Source organism: Littorina saxatilis, linkage group LG12 (genome assembly GCF_037325665.1).
Source record: "Littorina saxatilis isolate snail1 linkage group LG12, US_GU_Lsax_2.0, whole genome shotgun sequence".
Lineage (NCBI taxonomy): Eukaryota > Metazoa > Mollusca > Gastropoda > Littorinimorpha > Littorinidae > Littorina > Littorina saxatilis.
In genome coordinates this window covers 20,551,495-20,568,016 of record NC_090256.1, presented here as the reverse complement: position 1 = coordinate 20,568,016, position 16,522 = coordinate 20,551,495, and the positions used below count along the sequence as shown (strand labels likewise).

The window sequence follows — 16,522 nt, the reverse complement described above, 5'->3', positions numbered from 1 at the left end:
CCCCCCCCCCCCCCCCCCCCCCAAAGACGATTGAGCAACTAAATTATGCCATAGTCCGTATCGGCACGTTACTTCTTCTGACTTGCCTTCCGCCTTCGGAACGAAATCCAGCCATTCCCACTTCCAGGAAGTCGTTATAAGTCCACTTATGGACGTATGTCGTACCAGAGAGGGGGACGTAATATGGAGGTGAGAAATACTAAAACAAAGAAGGAGAAAAAATCCGTCAGAGAAAAGTCGGTCGTAATATTGAGGGACCCGTAAAAGAGAGGGGTGGTAAAGGGAGTGTGATGATTTACTTTGTGCGTCAGTCAGCAAAGGCTAACCGAGACAGAGATTCTTCAGATAGTTAAGCCGAGACTGTATTCGTCATGGTGACGTCACATGGTAAATGACGATGACGTAATTCTTGTAACCCAGACAAAAGACTGGGAAACGAAGGTGTTTTGCAAGAAAGAGAAAAGATATTAGAATAGAATAGAATTATCGCTAGGTCTAGCGATAATGGCACGAAGCGATGCCAATGTTTAGGATTGCTTCAAGATTGTTAACATTCTCGTCCGTACGAGAGCAAAGTAACCAAGGTATTGCTTGACGACAGACAACAATCGTCGTAACGTAAACCAACGATCAGTTCCAGTTTGTTCGTCAAGGCCAGAGGAGGTCCTATGCGAAAGATTCTAGGCAAACACTGAATTCTCTACCTGGAGAATTGGACCAGCTGTATCATACCTATATCTACATTGAACGGAATTCGCTAACTTGTTCGTCGTTGAAGAATCACTACTTGATGTAACCCACCGTACCTGTTGTCTACGTCGACCTGTCGTCACTGGATAACGTCGTCCCAACATTTGCTGTCCGTCATCCTGTTTTCACGAGTTCGTCGACATTAAGCTAAGCGTCTTATACTACATCCCATCATCATCATATGTTCTAGATACTGTGTTTTCGCCAAGAAGAATGACGTTCTCCCATTGTGGGCATCTATTTATCAATTAACTTGTGATAAATAGAGGATGTTGTGAATTTTGAACAATGTATAGTTAGCCACTTATAAACAAAATTGTTCAAACTAATTAACGCTGTTGCGTATTCTTTGGCAAGAGAGTACAGTGTCAGCACAGAAAGAGAATGTGTGCATCTCGACCAAACGCTAAATACCCTAGACCAAGTGGTAAAATCGTCACAGGGAGGTACCACTGTACATTGTACTAGTTTCTATTTATTGTGGTTTAAGCCCTGTACACGTGAAATTGACCGAAATTGAAGGAAAAATTATCACATTTATACCCCAAAAGAGCCCCACGCTTTACTTCAAAGTCTAATATATTCTTTTGAACTCTCGTGTTTGTATTTTTTTTTAAATTTAACTGCCACACTCATAGGAATGCCATATTACAGAATTGGTGTGAAAAACGTGCTCACGCGGCACACCTAGCTGGCTTGTGAGGTCAGTGTTATGCGTCACTGAGGCTCATCCGGTATTTACCCATTTTTGGTCACATCGCTGAAAATGTTACCTGGGTACAACAAAAACTATTGACTGTAGTGCTTAACCCTTTCAAAACAAGATAGTAGTAATCGTCCTCAACAACTTTTATTCTTAGACACTATGCAAAAGTTGATTGGATTTTTTTTAAATAATTTAAAACGTCCTCTGCTGGACTATACCAGGACTCAAAAAAAAAAAGAAAATTGTTGCATGCTTGTGATTATTTGTTTCAGTGTAGAAATCTTTAGCTTGGATCAGCAATTGCTCTCAAAACGTAGCACAGCGTAGCAGTTGGCAGCTCTGACAGTCTGCATCAGCTACATATGTTTCACTGTGCAAGTCACCTCTTCTAAGTTTAATGCGCCAGACACCATGCATGCATGATGTGCCTTATATGTCTTCTCTACACCAATGACAAAATTACTGCCTCCCCCTCTTTTCCCCCTCCATGCCCCTTCCCTCACAGACATTCAGCACCTGGGATTTGACATCTCATAGTTTGCCCTGCCCTGGGATGTTATGAGTCACACTCAATACACCTCCTTACCTTTGCAAACCTAGCAAAGCTGAGAAGGCATTTTAAAGATGTTGTCCTTCAAAATTGAAGAATTTGATAATGTTCCATATTTTGACCCAAACATGGCTTCACTGTAACTTTGATATTTGATGAAGGTCACCCAGATTTGAATCATGTCTAGAAATCATCAAATCCAACAAGCATATAATTATAGTTTCAGATCTCTAGCTTCAAGTACATCCAAAAAAAACTCAACATTATTTCATCTACAAATAGCCAACCGACCTAACACTGCTCATTACAAAGACTCTGGTGAGTGAAGAACCCAGATGAACACCATACAGCAAATAAACAAGTTACCCTGAGAACTTCTGGTTCCTCTGGTTCCTGTCCAGCACTTGAGGTAGTTCCTGGTTTGGACAAAACCAACTTCTCTATTTCCTGAAATGACACAAATCACATTTCTCGTTACACGTTTGTTTGCTTGGTCAGTAAGTCAGTGTATTCATGAAGTAAATGATCCCTTCACACAGCCTTGACACTATGTTACACATTGTATAAATAGGTACATGAGGAAGCGCCTCTTACTTGTACAGCCCTAAAACTAAAAGTGGTGAGTATTTACATGTAACTGCAGGCGAGTAGAAATGGTCATCAACGCGCCAAATGCAAGTAAAGTTGCTGAAACAAATGGTTTGTTTGGCAAGTAAAATTTGCTCTCTAGCTAGTCAATTTTGAGAAGTACTAGCCAAAGGCTAGTGTACCATTTTGTAGACTTTCAGGCCTGTTGTATGTATCACAGTGGTACCTGCGACAGAAGGACACCCTTGGGACCATCAAAAGTGTTCATACATTGCCGGTGACATGTCATAACAGGTATGTTTTGGTAGAGATAAAGGCCAAAATGACATCTTCAGAGGGGCCTCACACTGCAGGTGACATGTCATAACAGGTATGTTTTGGTAGAGATAAAGGCCAAAATGACATCTTCAGAGGGGCCTCACACTGCAGGTATCGCTGTACTGAGCTATAGGAAACCAGCGTGGGTGGGCAGGCTTGTGAGTGGGTGGTTTGGAGTGAGGGGTGTGAATGGGTGAGAGCTTAAACCAGGGAGGAACCAGGGAAAAGTAGTGACATCAACAACAGCATGATCAAAAGATTACCTTAATTTGACACACTGAGAACATAAATGCAACAAATGAACGAAATAAAAGCCACACAATTTCCCATAAACCACACACAACCATTGCAAAATGTAGCTGGCACCTCACACAGAGGTCTCTACAAACAGAGGGGTGGAGCAAAGAATTTGACAAGCTGTGTGGGTTTGAGGAAAAAAACTCAAAGTCCCACATTTCCTGGTAATATAAACCCCAACGCTGCTTTGAAGCGAGACATTGTACACATCTGCACACCAGTCTATAACAAACACCCACGCATGCACGCACGCACATGCACACACACACTATTGCAAGTAGAAGCTTGCTTCTTAAAGTAAAAGGCATATGTGCAATGTTAATACAGCGGAACCCCTGTAAAGACCTTCAAAAATCTGAGAAAATCATGTCTGAAAAAGGAGAGTCTTAAAAATGACGGTAAATTTACAGAGGTTATGAACAGAAAATCTGATAAAACAGGGTCTTAAAAGGGAGGGAGTTTTTAAGGGTATGGGGGGAAGGGGGGGGGGGTTTAAAAGGGTGTTCAACTGTACACCAATATTATAAACCAGCTTTGATTCTTTGCACGCCAGTTTTCTTACTTCCGTTTAGCCATGTGTAGTCTGCAAGCAAGAGTTCAAATAAACACCACACTCTACAAGAACACAAAGGGCCTGTTTCACTTTCAAGGTGAAAGCAGGTGCATGCCTTATTGGTTTGTATCAGTGATTTCCCAAAGCTCAGGGGTAGACAGCAAGGCTAAGGGATTACTGCTGTGGTTTAAGACCCCCCAATTTAAGACTTCCGCCCTTTCAAGACCTAACTTTTTCAAGGCTCCCACCTTTATAAGACCCCATTTTGCTCAGTTCGTTGGTACAATGGTAGGTCCTAAAATGGGGGTTCCGCTGTACTGCATAGAAAAGCTTTTGCTGAGTTGCAGTTACACTGTTTTGAATTCAACCTCTCCTCACCCTTTCCTAGTATTACAGAAATGTTGCTACAGCTACTAATTAGACTTTGATACTTGCGAACACAGTGCAGTTACATCCACTCAGATTCTGAGCCAATTCTGCTTCATATGAAGGTCGAAACACCAACTATCCCTTTTTCTTCATTAATTAACTTTCAATGTGAATAATCAAGGATCAAAATGCAAACTGTGAATATGACCCTGAATGCTCTCTCTCTCTCTCTCACACTGCACACACACACACACAAACACACACACACAAACACACACTCTCTATATCCCCCCCTCTCTCTATATATCCCCCTCTCTCTATATATATATATCCCCCCCTCTCTCTCTCTCTCACACACACACACGCACACAAACACACTCTCTCTATATCCCACTCTCTATCTCTCTCTCCCCAGCAAAACACAGGGATATGTACATACACCCAGGGAAATACCCCACCCAGCCCTTCCAGGTGACAGCCAGCATGCAGTTAGCCTGGTACTTAACCTGCAACACTGACAGGCAAGAGGAAAGTCAGATTTTTGGGTGGGTCACACAGCTCCAACTAGAAAACCAACCAAGCATGGCCATTTCTCCCCTTGTTAAAGAACTTCAAAAATCTGAGAAAATCAGGTCTTAAAACAGGGAGTCTCAAAATAGAGGTACATTTACACAGGTTATGAACAGTTTGTTTATTTGGTGTTTAACGTCGTTTTTAACCACGAAGGTTATATCGCGACGGGAAAAGGGGGGAGATGGGATAGAGCCACTTGTCAATTGTTTCTTGTTCACAAAAGCACTAATCAAAAATTTGCTCCAGGGGCTTGCAACGTAGTACAATATATGACCCTACTGGGAGAATGCAAGTTTCCAGTACAAAGGACTTAACATTTCTTACATACTGCTTGACTAAAATCTGTACAAACATTGACTATATTCTTTCTATACAATAAACACTTAACAAGGGTAAAAGGAGAAACAGAATCGGTTAGTCGCCTCTTACGACATGCTGGGGAGCATCGGGTAAATTTTTCCCCCTAACCCGCGTTTTTTTTTTTTTAAGACCTTCAAAAATCTGAGAAAATCAATCAATCAATATGAGGCTTATATCGCGCGTATTCCGTGGGTACAGTTCTAAGCGCAGGGATTTATTTTTTAATTTTTTTAATTTTTATTTTATGCAATTTATATTGCGCACATATTCAAGGCGCAGGGATTTATTTATGCCGTGTGAGATGGAATTTTTTTTACACAATACATCACGCATTCACATCGGCCAGCAGATTGCAGCCATTTCGGCGCATACCCTACTTTTCACGGCCTATTATTCCTAGTCACACGGGTATTTTGGTGGACATTTTTATCTATGCCTGTACAATTTTGCCAGAAAAGACCCTTTTGTCAATCGTGGGATCTTTAACGTGCACACCCCAATGTAGTGTACACGAAAATCAGGTCTTAAAAAAGGGAGTCTGAAAAAAGAGGTACATTAACAGAGGTTATGAACAGAAAATGTGAGAAAACAAGAGGGTCTGTAAAATAAGGGGATCTTGAAATGGGTCTCAAAAGGGGGTTCCACTGTACAATTAACCAGAGGGCAGAATGGGGGAGGAGGGGGTAATGGAGACATGACAGCCATGCCACATCAAGTGTGGACACACATCAAGGGAATCCCTGGTTTGTTTCCTGACAAGAGAAGAGTGGGATGAACTGATTGAGAAGATTACTAACAGGATTTGAATACAGCAATTAGCAAGAGCCACAAATACACCAGGAAAGGTTTACTGTTATGAAACTGAGGGAGATAACTGGGAGAAAAAAAATAGTGGAAAAGAAGAGAGAGAGAGAGAGAGAGAGAGAGAGAGAGAGAGAGAGAGAGAGAGAGAGAGAGAGAGAGACAGAGACAGAGACAGAGGAAGAGAGAAGAGAGAGGAATGGTACCTAAAGATACCACTGTCATAAAGAAGAACAAACAATGCTAGAAAAAATACTTCTTACACAACTTTAATGATCAAGGGAATATTAGCAATACCAAGGCCACTGAAGTCTCAGTCTTATTTATCCAACAAGGCAAAGCAGATTTAACTTCATTCCAAAAGGTTCAAGCCAAAAACTTGTAACAGTGATTTTAGCCTGGAGCTGCACTCCCATGGGCACACAGCCACATAAAACTGCAGTTGAAGTGCCAAACTTGCAAACACAGGCAAAAGTGCACAGTAAGCATGTGCCTGGTGATGGTGGGGGAAGACTAGGGTGTAGAGGGGGGGGGGGGGGGAGGGGGGCAGTGACTGTGTGAGCAGTTCAGCCCTCCAGTTCTTTGTTCTCCCACTGCAGGAAGGAAACAAGAGATCTGGAAACTTCCCCTTTCTCTCACTGCCCGTGACTGTCATACCCCTAGCCTCATCCTTCTTCCTTTCAGCTTGGGATTTCAATGAAGCATTTGCTAGTGTCCCCTTCTAGTCCACATCTCTGCATCCATCTATTCCCCCCCCCCTCCCCCCCACCATCTGGAGGCGAACATTTCTGTACAGTTGGTGTGGGTGGGTTTTCTAATCATCAATGTGAAGTTTTGACACACAGCAAAGAGAATGAAATGTTACCCCTATCAGTACCAGTAGTAAGGGCCTTGAAAAATGGCATGGTGTGATGGAAAAGTGCAAGAGCGTGGGCTGCTGCTGCTACCGCTAAGCTTTCCAAGGCATGAACCTGTTTTTGCAAACTGCTCCGGTTAGGTACTGTTTTGATTGGCAAAGACCCCGAACAGCAAAACAACTTCACATGCAAGTGAATGCATAGTTGCATGAAACCAAAGGGCAGGGATAAACTTCTTCATCTGAACTGGTACAAAACTTTGCAAAAGATAACTACAGTAGAACCCGATTCAAAAGACCTTCACAAATGAGGTCTTTGGTAAAGTCTGAAATAGAAGTTAATGTACAGATGTAGAGACGTTGTTCACAGAAATTCTGGAAAACTAGGGTCTTAAAGGGGGCAGGTCTCAAAATCGGGAATCCTAAAGCTATGTTTCCATATAACGACGCAACGGCGGCACGATGGTTGCGGCAAGGTGGTGGCAGCGTCAAAACCGATCGCAACAGTAGTAACAAAGAACGAATGTTTCCATATGTGCGATGCGACGGTGGCGCGGCGGTGACGTGCTGTGCCGCGCAATGCATCAAGATTTTGTTTGCTCCTGCTGGCGCGCGATATTTGTGTCCAAAGTGGGCGTGGTCAAAGTCTTTCCAAATATTCGCGGACCCCCCACAACCAGGTTTATAGTCTATTTTGACTGGGTTTTTTATCCGTCAGATACATGTATCCCCTGAGCTGCACATAGTCCAGCAAGAATTTCTTCAAAGGTTGTCAAAGGCACTGTGTTTGTTCCGCTTTTTCAGCATTTTGTTGAAACAAAAGAGGGTTTTTTCTTACATTTCTCGTCTTTTCAATTTTCTAACCAAAATAATTTTAAGTAGCTTCAAATATATTTTCTCTTAATTACGGTATGGTTGTGTGAGTTTTTGACCGATTTATAAGAAGAAGTCAAGCCAGAAAGAACAAAAATCCGCCTGCCGCGCCGCTTTTTATGGAAACACTCACGGCAAAATTCGCTAGCGGCATAGCGTGTTTTTCGCCTTCGTGACGCTGCCGCATCGCTAAATGGAAATATAACGTAAAAGGCTGGTTCCAGTGTACACTGCAGGAGAGACTTGAGTTACTGATACAGTGGAACCCTCCTTTTAAGACCTAACAAAAAATCTGAAAAAATCAGGTCTTCAAAAGGAGGGAGTCTTAAAATGGGGGTAAATGTAAAGAGGTTATGAACACAGACCTGTTTACCCCCATAAATGTTTTGGAGTAATGCTCAGCCCCAAAAATAGTAATCCTGGCACAAAAATAGTAATCATCCAGCATTCGTCTCCAATTACAACTCACATGACAACTGTGTCTGCGAAACGCAATCATGCACATATATCCATCATTCACAAACAAAACACATCAGTCAGTTTTTGTAGTCATCACAATTTCAAAGAAGTTCACATCAAAAGCACATGCATCACCGATTCTTTTTCTTTTGCTCGTAGTAGGCCTTTTTCAGTGTGTCAAGCGCTTCTCTACTGTACTTGCGCTTGCCGAATGAGTGAGGGCGAGACTTCACCACTAGAAGGCTCTCCAGCGTATCATCAGACAGACATGATCTCTGGTCAGTCTTGTGCTTTTTCACCCCATTTTGCCATTGAAAAAAACAATGCCAATCATGTGAATTGATAAAAAATAAAAAAATAAATGTTTTATTATTTATGAAAATCGCAGTCTTGACACGGATAGCGGAACGGCATATTTTTTGCAGAAAATCGTAATAAATTACGCCAAAATCAGAAGGGTAAACAGGTCTGTGAACAAAAAATGATAAAACAGGGTCTTAAAGGGAAGCCAGTCTTAAATTGGGAGGGTCTTGAAGTTGAACAAGGAGGTTCCAGTGAACATGGTAACTGCTAGCTGTATGCACTCCCCACCCAGGCCGGCTATCAATAATTCGCCCCATTCACATGAGGAAGGAAGAAAGTGATAAGGGGTGATAGGGGCAGCAGAGCATAAAAACAACGATGAAAATAGCTACAAACTTTAGAAAGAGGAGGAAATTGCAGCTGGTATTCAGGAGAAAAAAACACACAAAAACGCGGAGGCATGATTAATCAATCAATCGAATGCACTGAAATACATCCTGTGCTCTTAAAAGTCTTTCATAAATAAATTATCTAGTCAGACTATGTGTAATATCCCCTCCCCAAAATAAGGGCTGCGCTGTTAAAAAAATATTTTTTTAAATAAAAAGTCGCGTAAGGCGAAAATACAACATTTAGTCAAGCTGTCGTACTCACAGAATGAAACTTAACGCACTGCATTTTTTTCACCAAGACCGTGTACTCATAGCATCGTCAGTCCACCGCTCGTGGCAAAGGCAGTGAAATTGACTAGCCAGAATAGCGCGGTAGTGGTTGCGCTGAGCTGAATGCATGCTTTTTTGTATCTCTGTTCTTTTTAACTTTCTGAGATTGTTTTTAATTCAAATATATCTATATGTTTTTTGAATCAGGATCCCACAAGGAATAAGATGAAATTGTTTTTAAATCGATTCTGTAAATTTATTTGTAATCATAATTTTCATATATTTAATTTTCAGAGCTGGTTTTTAATCCAAATATGACATATTTGAATGGTTTTGGAATCAGACAATGATGAAGAATAAGACGAAATTCCTTTTGGATCGTTTTTATAAAAAATATAATTTAATTACAATTATCAGATTTTTAATGACCAAACTCATCAATTAATTTTTAAAGCCTTCAAGCTGAAATGCATTACCAAAGTCCGGCCTTTGTCGAAGATTGCTTTACCAAAATTTCAATCACTTTCATTAACAAATGTGACAGTGCGGCCTCAACTTTCACAAAAAGCCGGATATGACGTCATCAAAGACATTTATTGAACAAATGAAAAACAAGTCGCGTAAGGCGAAAATACAATATTTAGTCAAGTAGCTGTCGAACTCACAGAATGAAACTGAACGCAATGCCATTTTTCAGCAAGACCGTATACTCGTAGCATCGTCAGTCCACCGCTCATGGCAAAGGCAGTGAAATTGACAAGAAGAGCGGGGTAGTAGTTGCGCTAAGAAGGATAGCACGCTTTTCTGTCCCTCTCTTTGTTTTAACTTTCTGAGCGTGTTTTTAATCCAAACATATCATATCTATATGTTTTTGGAATCAGGAACCGACAAGGAATAAGATGAAAGTGTTTTTAAATTGATTTGGACAATTTAATTTTGATAATAATTTTTATATATTTAATTTTCAGAGCTTGTTTTTAATCCGAATATAACATATTTATATGTTTTCGGAATCAGCAAATGATGGAGAATAAGATAAACGTAAATTTGGATCGTTTTATAAATTTTTATTTTTTTTTTACAATTTTCAGATTTTTAATGACCAAAGTCATTAAATTAATTTTTAAGCCACCAAGCTGAAATGCAATACCGAAGTCCGGGCTTCGTCGAAGATTACTTGACCAAAATTTCAACCAATTTGGTTGAAAAATGAGGGCGTGACAGTGCCGCCTCAACTTTCACGAAAAGCCGGATATGACGTCATCAAAGACATTTATCAAAAAAATAAAAAAAACGTTCGGGGATTTCATACCCAGGAACTCTCATGTCAAATTTCATAAAGATCGGTCCAGTAGTTTAGTCTGAATCGCTCTACACACACACACAGACACACACACACACGCACATACACCACGACCCTCGTTTCGATTCCCCCTCGATGTTAAAATATTTAGTCAAAACTTGACTAAATATAAAAACGTCCAGGGATATCATACCCAGGAACTCGCATGTGAAATTTCATGAAGATCGGTCCAGTAGTTTTCTCTGAATCGCTCTACACACACGCACATACATACATGCACACACACATACACACACACACACACAAACCACGACCCTCGTCTCGATTCCTCGTCTATGTTAAAACATTAAGTCAAAACTTGACTAAATGTAAAAAGTGACCAAAACAGTCATAGAATGACCAAGCTGAAAAGGGTGCAACCCACTTTCATTACACCCCCTGCTCCCCCATCCAAACCCTTCCATCCCCCAATACCCTCTACTTCCTTCAGAGGGAAGAACAACTGCCAAAACAAGAGATAAATTACCCTGGTCCTCCCTACCTGGCGTTCTTCCAATCAGCTAGCTGATCGGTGGGCCAGCATCCAGGCCTGCTGAGCCAATCAATAATCCTCTGAAAATGATATACAGATGCCTGCACTGCCACACTAGCCCTACACTAAAGGGGGGCCTGAAGAATCTAAGCCTTTCTCTCTTTTGAAAATAAACGAGTTTTGTGCATCTGATAGCTTAGCCTAAGGAGGAAAGGCAGGAGATGGAGAGGAGGGAGAGAGGAATGAGGGAATAGGTGGTTGGGAGGGACGAGAAAGGGGGACAGTGTGTGTGTGTGACAGTGTGTGTGTGTGGTGTGCGTGTGTGGTGTGTGTGCGTGCGCAGGCATGTGAGCATGCACACACACGCAAATGCATCAATGATCTGTGACAGTTTGTATACATGCAAGCATACCCCACATGCATGCATATATCTAATTTCATTTTTTTCCTTTACTGCTACCCCCCCCCCCCCCCCTTTGCAAACACCTGTTCAGTCAAAGGGTTAGAGACTGTGGTCTGTGTCATCTTGGCTCAACTACCTGAATGCAATGGAGAGGGGCAAGCAAGCCACTGCCCTTGAATTATAAGGGGGCTGTAAAAAGCACTATGACTACTTGGTGTGGCTCACTATGGTGTGAGCAGTCTGCACTCAAGAGGCTAACCTTTGCTTGGACAATGTGTGTGTGGGTGTGTGTGTGTGAATGTGTATATGTGCAAGTATGTACGTGTGTGTGTGTGCATGTGTGTTTGTGGGGGTGGCGGTTGGTGGGGGGTTAAGAGAAAGAGAAACACATGATTGATTCGCACAATTGCCTGCTTGTATCTTCTTGTGTTCAAGCCTGCATTATAACTCAGGATGAGGATCTAATGTGAGTTCAGCATGAAAGTGTATGTAGGTATATTTTTCAATATCAACAGCTGCGAGAAAAAAAGAAAAAAATTGGCAGCACCAATGACCATTTAACTGCTTTAACTGACACTCAAGCACACACATTTAAAATATCATCAAAGGAATGCAGTTCAAAAAGAAATAAAAATTCAAGCAGTTTATAGCAGGCAATAAAATGCAAGGAAATGAGTGGGTTCCCTGAGGGGTTAGTTTGCTCATGCTCCTAACATGCGCAAAATGTAAACAACTTTATCACCGGAGGAGTTTTTAAACTATCAATCTCAGTGTCATTACCCTGCTTGACATTTTTGTTTTAACTAAGGTGCTCTTAGTATGCCTGACCACGATGCTTGATCACACAAGACAAGAACACTTGATTCAAATCAAACCAGCTGAAGTTTTGTCAACTTTTTATTTTTCAATTGACAAGAGTGAGTTAGACAGGCATAAACACAACACTACCTTACAGCTCTCTGTCTCAAAATACTGCACAACTGAGCATTAGTGAATTCTCTGCTGTTTCTCAATTGATAAAAGTCAGACAGGCATTTATAAACACCATACTACTCTATAGCGGTCTCACACTACCAGGCATGAAAAGCAGTAAAGCCATTTATAAAGTAAATCTTGTTCGTTTTCTTATTGTCCATGTTTCTGGTGAGTACATTTTCATTGTTATCTTGTTCTCGTCACCGGCAGTCTCTTGTTCCTATTCATCAATTATGCGAAAGACTGATCTTGGTGCCTGTGTAGCAACTGTTGGTTTATCTCATCCACACAGAAGGGTACCATAGCTGAAGGCCAAAGCAAGCCACTGAACAAGACAGTGCAATTAGCACAATTAGCACCATGACCTATGACCCCCACCATGACCTATGCAGGGTTTCATTTACTAGTGCGTCTTGCACCAATGGCGCATTAGTTCTAAAAATGTCCCATCACAATTCCCTTTAGTGCTAAATGATGATGGGACCCCTGGGCCCTCCACCCTACCCACCCCCTGGGGCCAGCAACAGGTGTAAGGGGGGGGGGGGGGCAAATATAGAAGGAGATGTGTGCACTGAGCCTTGCCACCTCAAAGCAACAGGTGTAAGGTTGGGGGAATGCCAGGAGGGGGGGGAGATACGGTGCCAGACCTATGATAGATGTGTGCACTGAGCCTTGCCGCCTCAAAGCAACAGTGGAACCTCCTTGTTAAAACCTGATTTTCTTAGATTTGCAGTGGTCTTAATGAAATGGGAAGTAGTCGTACAATGGCGGTAAATTTGCAGATGTTATGAAGAGGAGTATATTGTTTGACCATTCCTCACATCCAAGGCCTTTTCCCTTTTAAGTCTGGTAGCAGTAGTTTCTTTTAGGGGTAAAAGTATTCTCTCTTTTATAAAACATATTGATGCTCTACATAAACACCCACACAAAATGTACATGTTGACTGGGAAAAAGATATCAAACACAGACCTGTTTACTTTAAACCCAAAGCAAGAGTACTTTCCCAAACAGTTGAGTGTATTTTTCAAAAGGTTGGTGTAGGCCTACTTTGCAAGCAAAGCCATATGGGCTAGGGAAAATGTGCGCGTGGGTGCAAATGTGTTTGTGTAAGAATAGCATGTCTTGTGAACACCTTCAGAATTTAACTCCTTCCAATACAACAGGGATAAAACAATTTTATTACCTGTCAGTTTGTAGCATTATAACCAGTGTCTTCCAGATTAATAATGAAAAGATGAACTTCGTGAAATAACATCTGCGGTTGACAGTGGCAAGTTCATTTTTACAATCATCTCAGAAAACATTGCTTCAGCACGGACTACAGCCTTTTCTTCTGGCGGGATTAGCTTTGCGGGAATGAACTTTATAATTTCTTGGCAGCTTTCAGCGGATTTCTTTGCAGCAACCTTGTCCAGGTGAGTTTTGGAACTGCAGTGTCGTTCGATGTCATATTTCCCGGTGTAACAAGAGAAAATTACTCCGGAGTAAAAATGTCGTACGAAAATTGTACTCCCTTCACGAAAAACTTTCTCCCCCATAACACGAGAAAATTACTCCCCACGACAGGTGTGTTCCAAGTCACATTTCGGTCGAAAATGTTACTCCCCTGACGAATAAATAACGAATAAATTATTCCACCCTAACACGAGCAATTTACTGCCCACGCCAGGTGTACGCAACTTTTACTCCCCTGTCCCCTGTTAGTCTTGGTGGTGAAGGTGTGGAAGGAGGGTAGCGCGACATTTGTTTGCGCGAGATCACGTATTGGCATTATCCCTTCGCCCGCATCTCATTTTCGCGTACGAGATTTTTACTGGAAGTAAAAAAAATTGGGGAGTCAAAATTTCGTGGAGGGAGTAATTTTTTCGTGCCTTGTGGAGTTCTTTTCTCGTACAAAAGGTGTACTCGGAGGAAGAATTTCGTACGAAATTTTTACTCCGGAGTACATATTTCGTGGAGTAAGAATTTCGTGTTACACCGGCATAGGCAACGGAGAAATCTGATTTACAATACTTGCAGTGTGCATGACTGTTTCCCACAGTAGACTCCACAATTCCTGGCTCTTTCTTATATTTCTCCAAGAAAATCTGCTGCTTCTGCTGTTTAGACCTGGTACAGTCATCCGAAACTGGCAAAATTTTCTGCTTCATTTTGCCACGATTGTCCAGACGATCGCACGTGCCAACAACTGAACGAGGTTTCCACAGCTGAAAACTCGCTGTCAGGGTTATCTCCCTTAGACCGAAACCGGTATCAGTTGTACCATCCCGTAATCAGCACACCAACACTGGAAAACGTATTCTAGACTTTTTCTTAGTCGTATTTTGTGCGTGTGTCGCGTACTGTCGTACCGATAATAATTTGGCGTACAAAATACGCCCAAATCGTACTGGTAAACAGGTCTGCAAACACGTAGATGTGACAAACATAACATCAAGACCCTGCAGGAAACCCTGGTCTGAAATAATGCACTGGGAAAGACTGTTGCATCAGTTGAACAAAATCGAAAAATGAGGAAGAAAATGAAGGAAGAGGACAAGAAAAATGTGTTCCTGAATATGTGAAAGTGATCGACACCTCCACATACAGAAAGCTCTGCAAATGTAAACCTGAACACATGCACTGTACAACAATAACTTAAGAATGCAGCTAACAATTGCAAAACAACTGTACAGATATGTACATAGGATGTGACACACTTTCTATTGATAAAAGCTCTCACTGTTCCCCAGTCTGCCTGCTGCTGTTTGCAGCTGTTGGTGTTCACACACACACACACACACACATCCACATCCTCTCTCTCAGTTTGGAATTCACTTCCATCATCCTTTAAGCACTTTCTTTCTTTATTTGGTGTTTAACGTTGTTTTCAACCACGAAGGTTATATCGCGACGGGGAAAGGGGGGAGATGGGATAGAGCCACTTGTCAATTGTTTCTTGTTCACAAAAGCACTAATGAAAAATTTGCTCCAGGGGCTTGCAACGTAGTACAATGTATTGCCTTACTGGGAGAATGCAAGTTTCCAGTACAAAGGACTTAACATTTCTTACATACTGCTTGACTAAAATCTTTACAAACATTGACTATATTCTATACAAGAAACACTTAACAAGGGTAAAAAGAGAAACAGAATCCGTTAGTCCCCTCTTACGACATGCTGGGGAGCATCGGGTAAATTCTTCCCCCTGACCCGCGGGGGGTCTTTTAAGCACTTAAAGTCATTAAAAAGCTTTAAAAAATTTGTTAAAAACCACTTAATGTCTGAGTAGTTTAATGATTTTGATTTACCACACTTAGTATTACGTCAAAGATATGCTGTGCATTGTATATTCTGAACATATTTTTGTTGTACTACAGCAGTCCCTGCAATATATGGCCCCCGCTCGGACACCTGACATGTACAGACACACAGTTTGCTTGGCACGGAGTGTTTTCCTTCTATATTTGACCCCCCTTAAACGGACACCTGCAAAACGTGGACGCGGACACTCATTTTCGGTCCCAACCTCCAATGTACGGACAGACCATCGTCAAATTTTCACCACAACAAAATCGATAACAGAGCAGTCCGGCTCTTGGTACAAAGATCACAGCCAAAATGGCGTGATGACAGTCACTGATAACTTGAGTGCACGTGTACCCATCAGGAGGGGGGGTAGTTTTGGTCAGGAGTGGAGAACATGCGAAGATGCCAACATGAAACTGCACTGTGCTCTTTAGTCGAAGGTCCTGAGCGAAAGAGGGTGAAAAACCGGCCACAGTTCTCAACATCGTGTGTCTGTGTGTAACCTCTTTCATTGACAAGATACTCTTGTTTCCCCTCAGCCTTGACCAGTGAGTCGGTTGCCTAATCTGTGAACCCTTCAGCGTCTTGCTTTGTCAAAAGTTATTTTGCTCTGAGTGAACAGTGCAGCTGGCCTCTCTGGCCACAGCCCAAAACAGTACATGGCTGGAGGGAGTGAGAGAGAGGGAAGGGGGGGGGGGGGTGGAGGGGTAGCTGGCTAAACTCTGTGGGGTGTCCGTTGTCACTGCATGTCAGCAGGAAGAGAATTGGAGAGAAATAGAGAGGTGTACTCTTCCACACAATTTCCAAGCATCAGTTGTCAAGGCTTGGGGTAGGCATTTGTGAGGGAGAGTGGGAGCTGTGTTATGTACAGTGTATTTCCGACTGAAGAGTGAAAAGTTACTGCCATGCCACATGATAGGCATGCAGTTAACATGGGTGCAACCTGGAAAATTCCAAAAACCTGCAAAAGTTGGGGTCCAGTGGCCGGCAGGCCCCTGGCGGG

At 42.0% G+C, this 16,522-nt stretch overlaps 1 protein-coding gene across 1 annotated transcript in view; it reads right to left on the bottom strand.

Moving 5' to 3' along the window:
- LOC138981481 (glucocorticoid-induced transcript 1 protein-like) overlaps positions 1 to 16,522 on the bottom strand; it is a 45,242-nt gene that overhangs the window by 13,344 nt on the left and 15,376 nt on the right. The window contains exon 5 of the mRNA XM_070354414.1: positions 2,373 to 2,453. Within this exon, the coding sequence (XP_070210515.1) occupies positions 2,373 to 2,453 (81 nt within the window). The remainder of the gene's footprint in view (positions 1 to 2,372; positions 2,454 to 16,522) is intronic.